At 43.1% G+C, this 20,674-nt stretch overlaps 1 protein-coding gene across 6 annotated transcripts in view; it reads right to left on the minus strand.

Annotated features, from left to right (window-relative positions):
- MATN2 (matrilin 2) overlaps positions 1-20,674 on the minus strand; it is a 153,928-nt gene that overhangs the window by 76,677 nt on the left and 56,577 nt on the right. For all 6 annotated transcript variants that reach the window (XM_089898868.1, XM_089898867.1, XM_089898869.1 and 3 more), the window contains exon 4: positions 15,872-15,994. In XM_089898868.1, the coding sequence (XP_089754994.1) occupies positions 15,872-15,994 (123 nt within the window). The remainder of the gene's footprint in view (positions 1-15,871; positions 15,995-20,674) is intronic.

The following is a 20,674-nucleotide window of genomic DNA, read 5'->3' on the forward strand; positions in this document are numbered from 1 at the left end:
AATAAAAACTAAAAAAATAAAGTGTGTCTTTATAAAATAAAATAAAAGCAGTGAACCAGGATCTTGAAGCAATAAGCATTTTTCCCCCAAGACTTCCCCCCAAAAGGTAGGTAGAGAGGCAATGAGATGATTATGCCTTCCGGAACAGGACAGCCATGAATCACTACAGGGTCCCATCTACCAGAGCATGACCTCGCTGCTCATTAGAACCATCTGGGGACCTTTGGAAAATCCTGATGCCCAGCCCAACGCCTTAAATCAGACAGCTGGGGCTGGGATGCAGGCAACACTGTTTGCTAAAGCTCCCAGATAACTCCAGTGTGCAGCCAGGTTGAGAGCCATTGAACCTATAGGATAAAAGTCCTCACAATCATTCGAGGGGAAGGGGCCCAGATGCAAGAGTCAGCCTCCCCCTTTATCAACTGAGGCTGCAGGCTCAGATTCTTCTTTTAAGCAAATCTCAGATTTTTTTGCTGTCCTTGGACCCCTCTCCAAGTGGCTAAAAGACCCCGGACACTAAGTGAGGGTGCAAAGTGTGGTAGGAACAGGAGTTCCAGAAGAACGATCCCACGAACAGCAGGCCTACCAGCTGGCCTCAGGCCTTTCATACTGTCTTTAGAACACTGGGGATTTATGGCCACTAGTGATCTGTACTGTCCCAAAGGAAACCATGGAGGATTAATTTAATTAAACAAAGAGTAAGGAATAAATACAGGCTAGGTTCTCACAAAACAACTTCGTTGTTTTTCTGGCAGTGGTCGCTTCCATTTGAAACAAATACAGATTTTTTGGATGATTCCTTATTCTTTAGGAGAACAGCACTTCTTTTTCTCACAGCCTGGGAGGATTTCACTGAAGGGTGATAAAACTGTGGGCGTCGGAGAAGCAGTGGATTCAGAGCTCCCATTACCCTTGCAAGCCTTCTCTACCCCGTTACCCCCACTCATGGCTACTGACTTCAGCCCGATGTCACCTCCTCCAGGAAGCCTTCTTCAGCTTGGCTGGGCTTAGAGTCTCCTTCCTCTGGGCTCCTCTAGCCCTATACACACAGCTCCACTAGAGCACTTATGCATTTAGCCCACAGTATCAGAAGGACCGGATCACAGGTCTGTCTGCCCCATGAGAATGATCTGGTCTGACTCAGTTTTGATTCCCCAGTGTTCTAGCGCATGTAATTGGTGCCCCATAAGTGTTCGTCTACTGAATGAACAGTGACAAAGTCCCATACCCCTTGCCTCCCAACAGGGATGTTCCTAGAGTCCTAAAACATCTGCTCCATCAGAAATGGGGTCCTGGGAAGATGAGTGAGATGGGAATAAAATGTTTCCCGAGTCTCTGTACCTCTCCTCGTCCCCAGCAAGAGATATTCCTCTCCCAGAAGAGTACAATGACATCGGGGAGCCAGCCCCCAGCTGCAAACACCAGAATTCTCATGACAGCTAAGGAACCAGCTGCCTTGCTGTCTGCTGCATCCCTGGTACCTAGCACAGTGCCCGGCACATTGTAGGTGCTCATTAAGTGCTCGTGATGAATGGATGAATGGACCCGACACCTGAAATACAGGGTTGTCAGTCATTCCTCACTCATCAGTCCTACCCAGGCTGTAAGCTCTGAAAGGCACAGGGTAAGTCTTCGGTGGTCTTCAGGGTGCCTGTGACACCACACACTTCACATAGCAGGTGCTTAGTGGACACGTGTTGATCTGACTTGACAGTCACCAGCCTGGAGTACTCAGGGATGGGGGGGCTCTTATCTGACCACGCCCTTTTAGAGGTTAAGTTCCCCTTCACTGGCTTCCCTTACCACAGTTATAACAACACTTAATTTGCAATTGTTAATTTCATGTCTACTTCCCCTGCCATCTGAAGGCAGTGCTTGTTCTGTTCAGCCCTCCAGCTCAAATAACTAGCATGGTGTTTGGCATGTGGTCAATTTTTAAAAATATATTTGAATGACTGAATTCATTCATTCGTCAAATTGCTCAAACGGCTGAGAGAAAAACAGTGAATAAAATAGATTTAAAAAATCAATCAATCTCTGTCCCTATGTAGCGGATATTCAAGTGGGAAGCCAGCTCCTACTGACTCACAGTGACAGACCGTGCCCACTTCTTCCCAACTCTGCGTTCAGCAAGGCCAAGTGGGTGGCTTGAAATCAGCCATGGTGGTAGTATTGACAACACAGGAATTGGTGAACATTGCAAATTGGAGCTTTTCCCCGTGGAGACCTGGTTGTTAAACATTTACTAGCATACCATGGACAGGGGCCAGACATAAACAACATAAACAGGTAAAAATATATATTACAGGGGCTTCCCTGGTGGCGCAGTGGTTGAGAGTCCGCCTGCCGATGCAGGGGACACGGGTTCGTGCCCCGGTCCGGGAGGATCCCACATGCCGCGGAGCGGCTGGGACCGTGAGCCATGGCCGCTGAGCCTGCGCGTCCGGAGCCTGTGCTCCGCAACGGGAGAGGCCACAACAGTGAGAGGTCCGCGTACCGCAAAAAAAAAAAAAAAAAAAAAAATATATATATATATATATATATATATATATATAAAACGTTAGATCTTAGAAGTGCTATAGAACAAAATTAAGCAGGAAAGGGGGGTTGGGAGTATGGAGGAAAGGGAGCTTCTGCTTTAAATAGTGTGGTCAGAAGGTGGTCTCACAGAAAAGATTATTTTATACAAGGACCTGAGGGAGGTAATATGAAAAAGTAGGGATCAAGGGGATTGAATCTTGGAGGAGGAGATAAGGGGCAGTTATGTTTCTTTCCATAGGGCTTAAGGGAAGCAATCAGATAGAATGAAAAGAATATTGCCTTTGGAGCCAGACCTGGCTTCAGCGAGGTGACCTGCGTGACTTCATATAAGTGATTTCTGTGAGATTGAATTTTCCTAGAGGTTAAATAATTAAGTGGAGAAAACATCTTATGGCAGGGTTAAATGAGATAATATAGATGATAAAGCATCTGAGAGATGGGAGGTACTCAACAAATGTTAGTCTCCTTTTTTCCTAGTTTAGGGTAAAGAAAGGTCTTGGTGGTGCAGGCCTAGTTAAGCATGGAGGAAAGGTGAACCCCAACCAAATTTTGCCTACATCACAATTCTAATATAATATCACTTTATTGGGTACCTATGAAACCCCCCACTAGATTCAGATTTCTTTAAATGACATCAATGTATCTGTGACTAAGTTTTGGTTTGTGAGTTCTATGCTGAATTGATCTGACACAGCAAAGTAGGCAATTTTGAATTTTATAACAAAAGATCTCAACAAACTCAACGCTTGCTTCTCTTGTTTCCTGGAGAGTTTTAGGAGGGATGTTAACTGCATCTGCTCAGTCTTCCTAAGTGAAATAAATCAGGGAGGATTTGATAACTAAGAGCCCCAGGGCTATGCTCAAAGCCTTCCCTAGCGTTCCCCTGAGGCTCACAGCCATTCTAGATTTAAGGGCCTTCCTCAGTGTGTGATCTTGGAACCCTAGCACAGCGCCTCGGCCCAAGAACTTGGAAAACTTCCATCTGGTTACACTGGATGAGAAGCACGGGACAAGGACTGCAGTGGCTGTGCCTGACATCACCCTGGGCGAGATCAAAGGCTTTTTACTGACTTTTCAGAATTTTAGACAAGCCGCATGGCGTGCTATCGACACCGATGACAGTTTAATTTCTCCTCTGGAATTAGAGCAAAATGAACACCTTTAAAGACATGCTCCACTTTTTTTTTACGGCTCCTGCTGCTATTTAGCTTTGAGATGTAGAAATCAGAAATTATGTATCACAGCAAGAGAGAAGAGAAATTTATTATCAGAGCTGTTATTTCACTCAGCTGGGAAACAACACCATTTCTGCCTGCTCCAACCCCCAAAACTCACTTGGAGTTAGGGCTCTGCAAACATCTGCCAAACCTAAGCCTGCATTTTGGGGACCATCCCCCTTCTTCCATCATGTCTGAAAGCCCTAATCTTATTTTGACAGCTGCGGTTTGGAGTTAAAGACTTTCAGCGGTAAATGTGAGCCATCAGCCTTGTCTCTGCTGGAAGAAACACCACCAACCCAATGTCACCCAGAAGAACAAACCAGTCCTTCCAGGCAAACTCCAGCTGTGCCTGGCATCCCTCCTCCCCCAACGGCTTCATTCGTTTTCAATCAGTTCTCCTATTCATGAACGAGATTTTCGTTTTCTTTTCAGAAGGGGAAAAGAGGAGGATCCCCAAAACAAAGCCTGAAAACATAAGTAAATCTGACTGAACGAGGTTGATCAAAATGATAAATAAGAGTGAACGCATAACGCCCTAGTCATGCAGAGCGCTTTGCAATTTCCAAACGGCTGTCAGTCACGTCGTCACGTTCTCAATATGAACTCCCTGAGGAGTGGAATCTCCCAGGGAGAGATCTAGTTTAAAACAGCGGGGGCAGTGGTTTTCAAACTTGACCAGAATCCCCTGGAGGGCTTTAAAAGGATGTTAAAAAGACACCCTCCTAGGCTGCATCCCTGGAGTCCCTGATTCAGTAGGTCTGGGGTGAGTAGGGCCTAGGAATTTGCATTCCTAACAAGTTACCCGCAAAGCCGCCCGTTCGTGTGCGCGCACGCAGTCTGCTCGCTCTTGCACTTGCTCCGTGCTGTCTCAGCTTTGTGGGCTGCCCCGAAGCTGAGACCTTGACCTCCCCTTTCCACACTCCCTTCCTCCCTCCAAGATTCCATCCATCTTCAGGGCCAATTACCACCACCAAGCGTATCCAGCCAGGCATTTTCTTTTTCATCTCCAGCTGCATCCAACCACTTGTGTGGGCTCTCGCCCGGACTCACTGCTTTCCCCGCAAAACCAGTTTTCCTCTCTTAAGTTATTTATCGGTTTAAATTCTAACAACCCTCACCCACCATTCCCCATCTTGGGTCATAAACTCCTCCCTGGGGCGGGGATTATTGCTGTGATCTCCTAATTAACTCCATGGGCATAAGAAACACATGCACTGAATTGACTGAACTGATTTGAACTGTAAACTGATTGCATCGTCCATGTTCTGCTCTGCACGTGCAGAGCACAAGGGAAGCCAAGATCTGAGTGTTCTTGGAGGGTCCTGGGTCTCAAACATATAAGAGGAAACACTTTTCTCCCACACACCACAAGAGCGTCTGGCTCATAGAGGGGAATCAGTAAGTACTGAATGAATAAATGAATGAATGAGTGGATGGATGGATGGTATTTCTGCACCTAATTCTAATCCTCTGTATATATTACTGCCACGGTCAATTTACTAAAATGTGGTTTTCCCCTTGACACCCTGTGTTCAGCCCCTCTATCCACCAAAGACAGCAGCCGGAACTCAGCTTGAGAATCAAATCACTCCATAATTTGTTCCAGCTTAAATTCCCTTCCTCATCCCCCACTAATGTCCCAAACAAACTATTCCAAATAGGCAGTCTGTACAGTTAGCATCCCCTAAAGACAACAAGATCTACATTTCTCTTCTCTTCTTTGATTTGCTAGAAAAACCCCTATTCTCCAAAGCCTTCCCTGATTGTTCCATGACTCTTTCTCCAATCTCTTCTCTTGCAGCCTTCTGTCTCAGCACCAGTTACCTTCCCAAACCACCCTGTTCTGAAAATACATATATATATACATACATATATATTATTGAATTTAAATGACGTACAATAAACTACACATATTCAACATAGACAAGCTGGTAAACTTGACATATCAACATATCATCACCATAATCAAGATAACATATCCATCACCTCCAAATCCCCAAAGTTTCCTAGTGCCCCTCTGTAATCCCTCCACCTGTCCCTTCTCTCCCCTTGGCCCCAGGCAACCACTAATCTGCTGATCATAGATTAGTTACCATTTTCTAAAATTTCATATAAATGGAATCCTACAATATGTACTCTTTTTTTTTTTTTGGTCTCATTTCTTTCATTCAACACGGTTATTTTGACATTTAGCCAGCTTGCTGCATGGGTCAATAGTTCATTGTTTTCATTGCCTAGTAGTATTACATTGTATGCATATATCACAGTTTGTTAAGAATTCACCTGTTGATGATTTGGGCTGTCTCCAGTTTTAGGTTATTACAAGTAAAGCTGCTATAAACATTTGTTTGGATATAAACTTTAATTTCTTTTAAGTAAATACCTGAAAGTGGAATTATGGTAGGTACATACTTAACTTTGTAAGAAACTGCTAAACTGTTTTCCAAAGTGGTTGAACCATTTTACATTCCTACCAAGAACAATGATAATTCTGTTCCCAACTTTGCTAATACTTGGCATGGTCAATATTTTAAAATGTATCCAATGTAGTAGAAGTATAGTGGTATCTCATTGTGGCTTTAATTTGTATTTCCTTAGTATCTAATAAGTTTGAGCATCTCTTCTTTATATATCTTCTTTGGTTTAGTGTCTATTCAAATCTTTTGCCCATTTCTTTTTTTTTTTCTGTATGCGGGCCTCTCACTGTTGTGGCCTCTCCCGTTGCGGAACACAGGATCCGGACGCACAGGCTCAGCGGCCATGGCTCACGGGCCCAGCCGCTCCGCGGCATGTGGGATCTTCCCGGACTGGGGCACGAACCCGTGTCCCCTGCATCGGCAGGCGGATTCTCAACCACTGCGCCACCAGGGAAGCCCTCTTTTGCCCATTTTGACTGGGCTGTTTATTTTTCTATTATTGAGTTGTAAGAATTCTTTATAAATTCTAAGGTCCTTTGTTGGATATATATTTGCAAATATTTAATTCCAGTCTGTGACTTGACCTTTTCCCTTTAATAGCAGTGTATTTGGAAGAACAAATGTTTTAATCTTGATGATGTTCAACTTACTGAGTTTTTCTTTTATGTTTTGTGTCCTATTTAAAAAATCCTTGCCAAACCCAGGGTCATCAAAATTTTTTCTTTCATTTTCATTTAGACATTTAAATGTTTCTACTCTATATTAACATTTTAAATCAGTTTTGAATAAATTTTGGTACATGGTGTGATGTAAGGGTCAATGTGCATATTTTGGCACATGGCAATCCAATTGTTGTAACACCATCTGTCGATGACATTATTTTTTCCCCATGAATTGCCTTGGCACCTTTGTCAAAAAACACTTCACCATATACGTGTGGGTCTATTTCTGGACTATATTCTGCTCAGGTGTTGTCCATCGTTACACCAATACCACACTGTTTTGATTACTGCTGCTTTACAGTCAGTCCTCAAGTAAGATAATTTGATCTCCACAACTTTATTTCAAAGTTTTAGTTGATCCTCATTATTTGCAGATTCTGTATTTGCGAATTCACCTACTTGATAAAATTTTTCTTGGAACCCAAAATCAATACTTGTAGCATTTTCAGGGCCATTCATGGATCTGTACAGAGTGGTGAAAAAATTGAGCCACCTAATGCACTTTCCCAGTGAAGGTCAAACAAGCAATGCTCTGACTTCTTGTTTTAGCTCTCATACTGTAAATAAGCATTTTTGGGGTGTTCTATTTAGGGCCATATTTTTTAAAATTTTTGTGCTTTCTATTGGTGACCTCACTGTGTAAAATGGCCCCTAACAGTAGTGTTGAAGTGCTGTCTAGCGTTGCTAAGGCAAGAAGGCCGTGATGTGCCTTTTGGAGGAAAGATGTGTGTTAGATGAGCTTCATTCAGGCATGAGTAATAGTGCTGCTGGCTGTGAGTTCAATGTTAATGAATCAACAATATACACTCAATAAGGTGTGTTTAAACAGAAACACCCATAAAACAAGGTTCTGTATCGATTGGCGAAATGTTGTGGCCAGAAGCTCTCAGGAAACGAACCCTGTACTTCCCCTAGGAACGATGATCTAGTAATCACTATTTCAATGTTAACAGAGACTTATAAACCATAACTATCGTGAATAATAAGAATCAATCATATTTGACTATTCAGTTGTTTTCATTTTCCTTTATATATTAGAATCAGATTATCAGTTTCTACCCAAAAAATTCTGCTAGGATTTTGATAGAGATTGCTTTGAATCTATAGGTCATTTTGGAAAGAACTGACATCTTAGCAATAGTAAGTCTTCTATTCGATGATTTGACATATCTCTCCATTTATTTAGGTCTTCTTTAATTTATTGCAGACATCTTTTGTCTTTGTCAATGTACATCTTTTGTCAAATTTATCCCTAATTTCTATATTTCTGATACTAGTGTAAAATGGTACTTTTTAAATGTCTATTTCAGATTTTTGTTGCCAGTATATAAAAATACAATCAAATAATTTTGTACATTAAGTTTTCATCTTGCAACCTTGCTGAATTCATTAATTAATTTTAGTAGCTTTTTTGAAGATTCTATTAGCTTTTCTACATATGCAGTCACATAGTCTGTAAATAAAGACAGTTTTACCTTTTCCTTTCCAATCTGTATGACTTTCTAATTTCTTTTTATTTCATTATTATATCAGTTAAAGCAACCAGGCCAATGTGGAATGGAAGTGTGGCAGTGGACGTACTTTCTTGTTCCTTATCTTAAAAGGAAAACACTTAGTCTTTTACTCTTGAGTATGATGTTAACTGTAGGTTTTTTCATAGGTGCTCTTCATCAGGTTGAGGAATTTCCCTTTTATTTCTAGTTTATTGAGAGTTTTTATCATGAACAAATGTTGGGTATTGTCCAATGCTTTTTTGGCATCTATTGAAATGATCCTATATTTTTTCATTTTTTAATCTGTTAATATGGAGAATTGAATTATACTGATTTTTATTGAAGTATAGTTGATGTTGTATAAGTTACAGCTGTACAATACACCGATTCACAATTTTTAAAGGTTTCACTCTATAATTATTATAAAATATTGGCTATATTCCCTGTGCTGTGCAATATATCCTTGTAGTTTTGTGTGTGTGTGTGTGTGTGTGTGTGTGTGTGTGTATGTGTAGTCTTTTTTTTGTGGCTGCACTGGGTCTTCATTGTTGCACAGGGGCTTTCTCTAGTTGCAGCAAGCTGGGGCTACTCTCTCTTTTTTTTTTTTTTGCTGTACGCGGGCCTCTCACTGTTGTGGCCTCTCCTGTTGTGCAGCACAGGCTCCGGACGCGCAGGCTCAGCGGCCATGGCTCACGGGCCTAGCCGCTCCGCGGCATGTGGGATCTTCCCGGACCAGGGCACGAACCAGTGTCCCCTGCATCGGCAGGCGGACTCTCAACCACTGCGCTACCAGGGAAGCCCTGGGGCTACTCTTTGTTGCAGTGTGCAGGCTTCTCATTGGGGTGGCTTCTCTTGTTGCAGAGCATGGGCTCTAGGTGCGCAGGCTTCAGTAGTTGTGGCTCGCAGGCTCAGTAGTTGTGGCGCACGGGCTTAGTTGCTCCGCAGCATGTGGGATCTTCCCAGACCAGGGATTGAACCCGTGTCCCCTGCATTGACAGGCGGATTCTTAACCACTGCACCACCAGGCAAGTCCATTGTAGCTTATTTTATACATAATAGTTTGTACCTCTTAATCTCCTACCCTTACTTACTCCTTCCCCTTCCCTCTCCCCACTGGTAACCACTAATTTGTTCTTTATACTTGTGAGTCTGTTTCTTTTTATTATATTCACTAGTTTGTTGTATTTTTTTAGATTCCACATATCAGTGATAACTTCCAGTATTTACCTTTCTCTGTCTGACTTATTTCACTTAGCAAAATAATACCCTCCAAGTCCATTCATGCTGTTGCAAATGGCAAAATTTAATTCTTTTTTATGGCTGAGTAGTATTCCATTGTATACATATATCACATCTTCTTTATGCATTCATCTGTTGATGGACACTTAGGTTACTTCTATATCTTGGCAATTGTAAATAATGCTGCTATAAACATTGGGGTGCATGTATCGCGTTTTTGTTTCTTTCGAATATATACCCAGGAGTGGAATTGCTGGATCATACGGTAGTTCTTTTTTTAGTTTTTTGAGAAACCTCTATACTGTTTTCCGCAGTGGCTTCACCAACAGTGTATGAGGGTTCCCTTTTCACCACATCCTCGCCAACATTTGTTATTTGTGTTCTTTTTGATGATAGCCATTCTGACGGGGGTGAGGTGATACCTCATTGTGAATTTGATTTGCACTTCCCTGATGGTTAGCGATGTTGAGCTTCTTTTCATGTACCTGTTGGGCATCTGCATGTTCTCTTTGGAAAAATGTCTGTTCAGGTCTTCTGCCCGTTTTTCAATTGGGTTGTTTGTCTGTTTTGATGTTGAGTTGTATGAGCTGTTTATATCTGTTGGATATTAACCCCTTATCGATCATATCATTTGCAAATACTCTCATTCAGTAGGTTGGTTTTTCGTTTTGTCAATGGTTTCCTTTGCTGTGCAAAAGCTTTTAAGTTTAATTAGGTCCCATATGCTTAGTTTTGCTTTTATTTCCTTTGTTTTAAGAGACAGATCCAAAAACATATTACTATGATATATGTCAAAGAGTGTTCTGCCTGTGTTTTCCTCCAGGAGTTTTGTGGTTTCTGATCTAACATTTAGGCCTTTAATACATTTTGAGTTTATTTTTGTATACGGTGTTAGAAAATGTTCTAATTTCATTCTTTTACATGTAGGTGTCCAGTTTTCCTAGCACCACTTTTTGAAGAGACTGTCTTTTCTCCATTGTATATTCTTACCTCCTCTGTAATATATTAATTGACCATAAGTGTGTGGGTTTATTCTGGGCTCTCTATTCTGTTCCATTGATCTATGTGTCTGTTTCTGTGTCAGTACATACTGTTTGGATTACTGTAGCTTGGTAGCACAGTCTAAAGTCAGGGAGTGTGATTCCTCTACCTCTGTTCTTCTTTCTCAAGATTGTGTTGGCTATTTAGGGTCTTTTGTGTTTCATACAAATTTCAAAATTATTTGCTCTAGTTCTGTGAAAAATGCCATTGGTATTTTGATAGGGATTGCACTGAATCTATAGATTGCCTTCGGTAGTATGGTCATTTTAACAATATTAATTCTTCCAATCCAAGAACACAGTATATCTTTCCATCTATTTGTATCGTCTTCAATTTGTTTCATCAGTGCTTTATAGTTTTCCAAGTACAGGTCTTTTACCTTCTTAAGTAGGTTTATTCCTAGGTATTTTATTCTTTTTGATGCAATGGTAAATGGGATTGTTTCCTTAATTTCTCTTTCTGATAGTTCAGTGTTAGTGTATAGAAATGCAACAGATTTCTGTGTATTAATTTTGAATCCTGCAGGGCTTCCCTGGTGGTACAGTGGTTAAGAATCCGCCTGCCAATGCAGGGGACACGGGTTCAAGCCCTGGTCCGGGAAGATCCCACATGCCATGGAGCAACTAAGCCTGTGTGCCACAACTACTGAGCCTGTGCTCTAGAGCGTGTGAGCCACAACTACTGAGCCCGTGTGCCACAACTGCGGAAGCCCACGTGCCGAGAGCCCATGCTCTGCAACAAGAGAGGCCACCGCGATGAGAAGCCTGTGCACTGCAACAGAAGAGTAGCATCCACTCGCCACAACTAGAGAAAGCCTGCGCACAGCAACGAAAACCCAGCACAGCCAAAAATAAATTAAAAAATGTTGTATCCTGCAACTTTACCGAATTCATTAATGAGCTCTAGTAGTTCTCTGGTAGCATCTTTAGGATTTTCTGTGTATAGTATCATGCCATATATTGACTGATTTTTGAATGTTAAACCAGCCTTGCATTCTTTTGATAAATCCCATTTGGTCTTGATTATATTATATATATGGATTCTATTTGATACGTTTTTAAGAATTTTTGCATTCACATTCATGAGGAATGTTGGGTATAGCTTTCTTTTTCCTTTTTAATAATGTGACTGTTTTTCTGTCACATCAAAGGGGTCATGCCCTTTGATTAAACTCGAATATAAAAGCTGTTGGACTTCCCTGGCGGTCCAGTTATTAAGACTCCATGTTTCCACTGCAGGAGGTGCAGGTTCGATCACTGGTCAGGGAAGATCCCATATGCCACTCAGTGTGGCCACCCAAAAATAATTAACAAAATAAAAGCTATTAAATCTCTTATGTAGCTTGGGAAAATAACGTCAGGAACATATCTGAACCATGAAAGCTGTAAAATGCATTTGGTGTGTTTCTTGAGAAAGAAAAAATGAGAAAGCTGCACAAGAAAGTTTACATTTTCTTGCCAAGTGAAGTTTTCTAAATGTTGCATTTTCATTATTCTTCCAGATAGATTAAATATTCCAGAAGGGATGCAAAGAAAGGGAGAATTCCTTATTTTTAAAAAAAGAAAGAAAACAAGATAAAGTTCCTTCTTGTTAGTGGGAAAAGAATTCAAGGGGAGGGAAATGGTAGAGGGAAACAGACATGTGAAGATAGGCACACTTCATGAGGATTGCCTCCCCCCACGTTTTTAAATGGAGAAAGGGAAGTACATAAACTTCTATTGAGCCCTATGGGCTATGCACTATGGTAGTGCTTTTGCATATATCTTATATAATGGTTTTGGATGGAGAAGCCTTTTTGGAGGACAGAAGAATCCATAATGTTGCCCCCAGTACATTCCAAATTGCTCATGTGGGCAAAACTTTGAACATAAGATTATTTAATGTGCTTGATCTGGTCTTTAAATGAAAGGGCACATTTTGAGACACTGACTAACTGGTGTCCAGAAGAGGGTTTCTGGACAGTGAAAAGACCCAAATCCGAGTCATCTTAAGATGTATTCATGCCTCCCCTGAAAAAGAGAAAATTAGTGGGGAGTGGGGGATTACACTCTTCAATAATCAAAGGGCTTTCTCTTTTTAGTTGGAAAAGGAAATAAACTTTTTGGTATATAGCTTCAGATGGCAGAAATAGGATCAAAGGTGGGAATTACAGAGAGTAGGACTTCAGCTCGACCACTGATCCAGGCTATCTGGAGGTGGGATACAGGTGCTTTGTAATGACCTGGTGTTCCAGATGGGTGATGATGGTTGGACATGCACCATCACTGTGGGACACCGGGAAGAAACAGAATTCCTGGGTTAAGTGGGAAAGACAGCTAACAGTCTGATAGACAAGGTCTGTTTCCACTCGAAGAACCTATGAATCAGCTGTGTCTGCCTACTCTCTCCACACAGGCAGGGTTGGAATAGAAAATGGTGGGTATAGTGTGTGTGTGTGTGTGTGTGTGTGTGTGTGTGTGTGTGTGTGTGTGTGAAGGCCATCGTCTAAGAGTCCCTCTCACAATCATCCTGTACAATGACAATATCTCAGGAGGATTTGGTAGTTAACTTGGGGGAACAACAATCATTTGAATGTTAGTCCTGGTGAATTAGTTCTGAGTCTCCCCTGGGAACACTGAGCCTTTGAACCTGCCTGTCCTCGTGGGCTTGGAGGCAGGGTTGCCTTCCACCTCAAGGATCATGGGACAGTATCAAATGGTGAGTAAAAGCTAGGCCCATGCAGTCACACATAATAGGATTTGGGTTCTGGTTTGGTCTCATTATTAGCCACAGAACCTTGAGTAAATGGTCTAACCTTTTTTGGTGCCTTATTTTCCTTGCCTGTAAAATGAGAATGCTAAACCTACCTGAAGAGCTCAATGTCAGGGTTAATGAGATGATGAGTATGAAGCACTCAGGAGAGCTCCTGGCGCATGGTAAACACTTAATGAGTGGCTATAGTTGGGCCAGACGTCCTGTGCAGCACACTGATCTGGGCAGGGGCTGCAATCACTTTGGACTGTAACTACCTTGGCTGTTTATTCAATTTACTTCCATGCAGGAATGTAGCTCCAAGAGAGCAGAAACATGGCTGTTTTATTCACTCTTTGATTTCTAGTAATTTGTACGGGGCCTGGAACACCTTAAAGGTTCAAAACTGGAACTAGCTGTGTCTCATTCCCCTCCGGGCCCAGTGAGTCTCTCTCCACGTCGGCAGGGACAGGCCCCCACGAGCGGCTCACAACAGCCTCCCCTTGGCACAATTTTGCACTGTTCACCAGACCAAGATCATGGCTCAGTAGCTGTGGCGCACAGGCTCAGTAGCTGTGGCGCACGGGCTCAGTTGCTCCGTGGCATGTGGGATCTTCCCAGACCGGGGATCGAACCCATGTCCCCTGCATTGGCAGGCGGATTCTTAACCACTGCGCCACCAGGGAAGTCCCCTGGGTGACTCTTAATTACTGAAGCTTGAGAACCACTGCCTGGGTTCAGGCCCCTCTGACCCGGGCCTCCTTGCTCCTCCACCCAAATCAGTCTGTCTGAACCCAGGCAGTTTCTGCATCACGCTCTTTGCACCCACAGCCCTAGAACAGGAGGGAGCCAAGGCTAGACCGACCCTTGGGAGAGCCTGGGGCCTCAGGACTTGAGGTGGGACCAGGCGGGGACTGGCAAACCTGCTGTGTGGGGAAGGCCCAGCTCATGACATCAAACTTTTTATTTTTTAGTTGCTGGTCTCGAAATTCCTCTGGATTGACTAAGCCAGACCATGGAAAGTGGACATCGGCAGATGCCCGGATCCCAGCGGATCACCGGGGCAGGCCGCAAGGAGAACTTTTTGCGCTCCGGAGAAGGGAAGGGCAGGATGGGAGTTAGCAAGGTGGAGGCAGGCTGAGTGCTCTGCAGAGAAACGCTGAGTGGGAGGCTCCTGGAGAGGATGGGGCACGTCTAAGAAGATGTTTAGGTTGTTTGCTGAGCTGTATGTGAGGCAACCTTGCCTGGGCTCCCCCAGTCCTCCAGTAAATTCTATTAAACCCATGAGCATATGGTACGAGTGATTTTCGTTGTGGAAACTGAAGAAGGGTCAGAGGTTCAAGCGGAAGGCCAGGAGGATTCAGGCTCCAACAAACAAACAATCTGGCATCCTGGAGGAGCCCAGAGAACACAAGGTCCCCCAGGACTTACATAGCCTGAGGGCTTTGGGCTTCTACAGGCCACAGAACCGGAGAAGTCGAGCAGATGTTCCCTAATCTTGGGGGTCAGGGGGCCCCTAGCCAACCACTCTCAACCCAAAGTGAGAAGACAAAAGGAAAATGTGGTTTGGCTCTATAAACGGGATACTAATTACAGCCATTTGTGCAAACTGTTTTCCATTAGTGCTTAATTGCTTACCATGCGGTATAATAACAATTACGCATTGCAAGACCTACATGTCAGACTAGCTGAGTTTTATTTGTCTCCATGTGGGCCAGTCTTCCTCATGTCTTGAGGAAGTCTGGTTGTCTGTGGGCTAACACAGTGGCTTTATTTATAACTTGAAAAAAAATTATAGGCACAACACTCAGCGTATGGGTAATTCTCTCCTCTAAGAGGCGGATTACCTCATGTGCTTCAAATGTCAGTATGTTGTCATTTGGGGGCTTGGCCAGAAAAAGAGAATGTGCATTCTATTACACTTTATATCTGTTTGTCCTTTTCTATTTAGGAGACCTATAAAGCATCCCTCACCAAAGCCATGAGGTCCCCACACACCTCTAAAACAGAACTCGAATAATCATTCCCAGCCAATGTTAGTAGCTCATCCTAAATCCACGATTCAGGGAAGAGAATAAAATACAGAAACAATTCCTCAGGGCACAGTCAATAGAGACAGCGGATGAAAAGGCTCTTCAGCGGTTCCCCCCTAAAGAACAGCTTGGAAGTAAAGGACAGCAGCTCACGAATTCAAGGAGGCTATTTCTGAGAAGGAGCCTCCAACGATCTTCCAAACTCTTCCTGATGGCCTACTGTGTGCCTGGCTCTGGCCTCAGCACCGTGAAGGCAGAGTGGGGGCCAAGGGTCAACACAAAATACACGAGTTACAAAACCTCGTTTCTGTCCTTAGGGAAATGATGACTTGGTTGGGGGAGGGGCCACAGATGAATTAAATGGGCCCAGATAAAAGAGGAGAAAGTGGGAGAGCAGAGGAGGACAGAGCAAATATAACAGCAAAGCAACCTTACTTCTGCAAGTCGTCTGATCCGAGTTGAGGATGTAGCCTTGTCTGCACCGGCAGACATACGAGCCAGGAGTATTGATGCAGAAGTGGGCACAGTTATGCTCCAGGATGCTGCACATGTGGACCACTGAAAGGGAAGACATGGCAAGTTAAGGCAACGATGATGCCTTCTCTAACTCCATCCCCCTCGCAAATATTCATCCAGAATCTACACTGTGAAGGAACAAGCAGGACAAAGAGAAACAAGCTGCAGTCCCTACCCTCAAGGGGTAGCCTCTGGTAGGACCAGACAGTTCTACATAAATGCCAGCAGCAATATATACATAGAGGGCCACAGAGGGTCAAAGGGAAATGATGTTAGGCTGAGCCATATGAAATTGCTGATATCCAACTAAAAATAGGTCAAAAACGACCTACAAAAACAGAAATTTCACAGTGTAATTAATAATATCCAGTTGGTGGGCAGAAGGATCAGAAAGTTTGCTGATACCAGGGGTGGATCTGACTAGCGTGTGGACTTGGTAGGCAGCAGCAGGTTTGGAGGAAAAGCTATTGGTTAAATGAGGATGTGGTAAAGAATCAACAGTTTCTCAGGATCATAAATCCCAAGAGTGATGTAATTTTTTAATAGGCAAAAGTATTATAAAAATTTTTGGAGTTAAAAAATGCACTCATATGTTTCCATAATCTTTACGTCTCTATTTAAAATATTTCTGGGGCTTCCCCGGTGGCGCAGCGATTGAGAGTCCGCCTGCCGATGCAGGGGACACGGGTTCGTGCCCCGGTCCGGGAAGATCCCGCATGCCGCGGAGCGGCTGGGCCCGTGAGCCATGGCCGCTGAGCCGGCGCGTCCGGAGCCTGTGCTCCGCAACGGGAGAGGCCACAACAGTGAGAGGCCCGCGTACCGCAAAAAAATAAAAAAATAATAAATAAATAAATAAATAAATAAAATATTTCTGGACGGACCTAGAGTCTGTCATACAGGGTGAAGTAAGTCAGAAAGAGAAAAACAAATACTGTATGCTAACACATATATATGGAATCTAAAAAAAAAAAAAAAGGTTCTGAAGAACCTAGGGGCTGGACAGGAATAAAGACACAGATATAGAGAATGGACTTGAGGATATGGGGAGGGGGAAGGATAAGCTGGGACAAAGTGAGAGAGTGGCAGGGACATATATACACTACCAAATGTAAAACAGATAGCTAGTGGGAAGCAGCTGCATAGCACAGGGAGATCAGCTCGGTGCTTTGTGACCACCTAGAGGGGTGGGATAGGGAGGGTGGGAGGGAGACACAAGAGGGAGGGGATATGGGGATATATGTATATGTATAGCTGATTCACTTTGTCACACAGCAGAAACTAACACACCATTGTAAAGCAATTATACTCCAATAAGGATGTTAAAAAAAAAAATTTCTGGGACTTCCCTGGTCCAGTGTTAAAGAATCCACCTTACAATGCAGAGGACGCGGGTTCGATCCCTGGTCAGGGAACTAAGATCCCACATGCCGCGGGACGACTAGAGCCCATGTGCCGCAAACTACAAAGCCCACGCGCCCTGGAACCTGCGCACCACAACTAGAGAAGAGAAAACCTGCACACCACAACTAGAGAGAAATCTGCTCACCACAACGAAAGATCCTGCATGCCTCAACGAAAATCCCGAGTGCTGCAACCAAGACCCGACGCAGCCAAAAATAAGTTAAATTTTAAAAATAATAATAATGGGGACTTCCCTGGCGGCACAGTGGTTAAGAATCCACCTGCCAATGCAGGGGACATGGGTTCGAGCCCTGGTCCGGGAAGATCCCACATGCCGCGGAGCAACTAAGCCTGTGCACCACCACTACTGAGCCCGCCTGCCACAACTACTGAAGCCCGTGCGCCTAGAGCCCGTGCTCTGCAACAAGAGAAGCCACCGCAATGAGAAGCCCATGTACTGCAACGAAGAGTAGCCCCCACTCGCCACAACTAGAGAAAGCCCGTGCGCAGCAACGAAGACCCAATACAGCCAAAAAATAATAATTAATTAATTAAAAATAATAAATAAAATATTTCTGTGTTTAGTTTCTGAAGCACCTTGGCTTTCAGATACATTGATTCTTGCATAAGTCTGTTGGAGCTCATGGAAATTCTTACTGTTTTTTACATCTTAATTTATGACTTTACTCCATATAATTCAACCTGAACATATTTAAAATTAACAAGCATCAGCAGAAGCAGAGTACAACTTATGCAAGTGTTGTCATAGACAAAAAGGATGTCCATATGTAGAAATATATTTTTATAAAGCTAAAACAGAAGAGACTTTCAATAGCTAAGGACAATCCCCTCACTCCAGTGCTTAGGAAAACTCAGCTACTGATGAAATCGATGGCATATCTTAAGTATATGTCCCTTTACTTCAAAGTAAGAAACATGGTGGGCAGTAAGTGAAAGCAAGACCTCTTTATTTCATAATACAATTCAGAATGAGTGTTCTGAGTTTACGATTGACTGTGTTTTAATTCCTGTTAGGATACAAATAATGTTAGGGAAGTTCATAGATTAAATCCAATCAGTCATTTTTACTTCAGAGTGAAAGAAATATCTGTTTTTGTGACCATGGGCTTAACTTCTTTATATTAAATGGGAGTAAAAATAGTACCAACCCCATAAGGGCCTTGTAAGGGTTAAAATAATTAAGATGGTAAAGTGCTTAAAACATAGCGCAGGGGAATGCTTGATATGTGTTAACTGTATGGTACAAAGGAGAAGCATGGCGGACTTTTGTTTTATTTTACATACCTGGGTTCATCCTATATGTATTCATCTTCACCTTGGTTTTTCACTCAGCATTAATAACAGATTCTCTCTCTATTGATATATACTACCTTTCATGGAATCTAAGATGCACCCGATTTCAGAGATGTTAAAGTGTGAGGACACATACATTGATCCTCATTATTCACAGATTCCATATTTGAGAATTTGCCTACTTGCAAACATTTATTTGTAACCCTAAAATCAATACTCAGAGTGCTTTCATCATCATTTGTGGACACACTCAGAGCGATGAAAAATTTAGGTCGCCAGCTGAGGTTGAACAAGACGATGCTCTGCATTCTTGTTTCTGCTCTCAGACTGTGAATGAGTATCCTTCTCAAGTGCCACACTGTTTGCATTTTTGTGCTTTTTGTTGATGATTTTGCTGTTTAAAATGGCCCCAAGTGTGGTGCTGAAGTGTTGGTGTTTGCTGAAGTGAAGTGTGTCTGGTGTTCCTAAGTGCAAGGAGGCTATGATGTGCCTTATGGAGAAAATGTGTGTTTGATAAATTTCATTTGGGCAAGAGTGATAGTGCTGTTGGCTGTGAATTCAATGTTAATGAATCAACAATATATAAAGAAGGTGTCTTTACACAGAAACACACATAAAACAAGATTATGTATTGATCAGTTGACAACAGTGTTGGACCAGAGGCTCTGAGGAACCTAACTCTGTATTTCCCCTAGGAGCTGTGGTTCAGTACTTGCTACTTCAGTCAGTGTTCACCATGACGTTATAGGACATAATTACCAAGAACAAGGAGAATCAACTGTACACCTTAGCTTTGATCAAATACATTTGATCTAGTTCATTCCTTTTAATTGCTTTATCCATTGGTCGTATGACTAGTCCTCATAATATTTAGCCATTTCCCCACCAGTCCACAGTTTCGCTTTCCCAATGCTGTGATGAACCTTCTTAAATACATCTCCTTGAGCACATGTGCAGTTGTTTCTCTAGGACCGGGTCCTACTTTTTTCTTTTTTGGCTGCGTTGGGTCTTCGTTGCTGCGCGCGGGCTTTCTCTAGTTGTGGCGAGCTGGGTCTACTCTGCGTTGCAGTGCACGGGCTTCTCATTACGGTGGCTTCTCTTGTTGCGGAGCACAGGCTCTAGGCACGCAGGCTTCAGTAGTTGCAGCATGCGGGCTCAGTGGTTGTGGTGCACGGGCTTAGTTGCCCTGCGGCATGTGGGATGTTCCCAGACCAGGGCTTGAACCCACGTCCCCTGCATTGGCAGGCAGATTCTTAACCACGGCGCCACAGGGAAGTTCCTGAGTCCTACTTCAAATAGATATCACCTCACTGTCTTGCAAGGTAGTTTATACCAGCAATGCAGGAGAGTAATGATTCCCACCTCCTCAAAACTTCAGCACTCAGGATTATCAAACGTTAAGTTTTTGACCGTGTTAAGAGGGAAAAATCATGATCCTGTTTCTAATTTGCATTTGCTTTGCACCCTGGAAGGCTCTCTTCTTTTCCTAGGCTGCTGGTGTCAAATTACCCACGGGCCTAGAGGCGTTCTTATGCAACTCTCGGCATGTCACTATTTTCCTCCATAACGAAGAAAATCTGAAGCCTAGACAACCAGCAGCACAGCGGTTATACACTGGTATGAGGCCCAAGTGATGAGTCTGCTGCCCGACTTCTCACCGAGACCCTGACAGATAATTATTTTGACAGGAGATGTGAGGCAGAGAAAATACCTGCTGGGCAGCAGACAGCACAGTGGTGATGAGAAAGGCTTCTGGAAATAAGACTACAGCTGAGCTTCACGATGACCTTGTATGAATTAGTTAATTTCTCTGAACTCCACTTTCCTCACCTGTCAAATAGGGAAATTAAAAGAACTATTGCATGGGGTTTTGGAGCGACAGCTTGTTACTAACGCTTGTCTTGGCCCTTCCGCCTCGAACAAGTGAGGGAAGTTCATGTACGTTGCGTAGCTCTTTTTGGCTTATTTCTTTATCTGTAGAATAAAGGCATGTATGATGTCCAGGGA

The sequence above is a fragment of the Delphinapterus leucas genome, chromosome 17 (genome assembly GCF_059928025.1).
Source record: "Delphinapterus leucas isolate spDelLeu-1000000601 "Yukka" chromosome 17, BTC_Dleu_Yukka2, whole genome shotgun sequence".
NCBI lineage: Eukaryota > Metazoa > Chordata > Mammalia > Artiodactyla > Monodontidae > Delphinapterus > Delphinapterus leucas.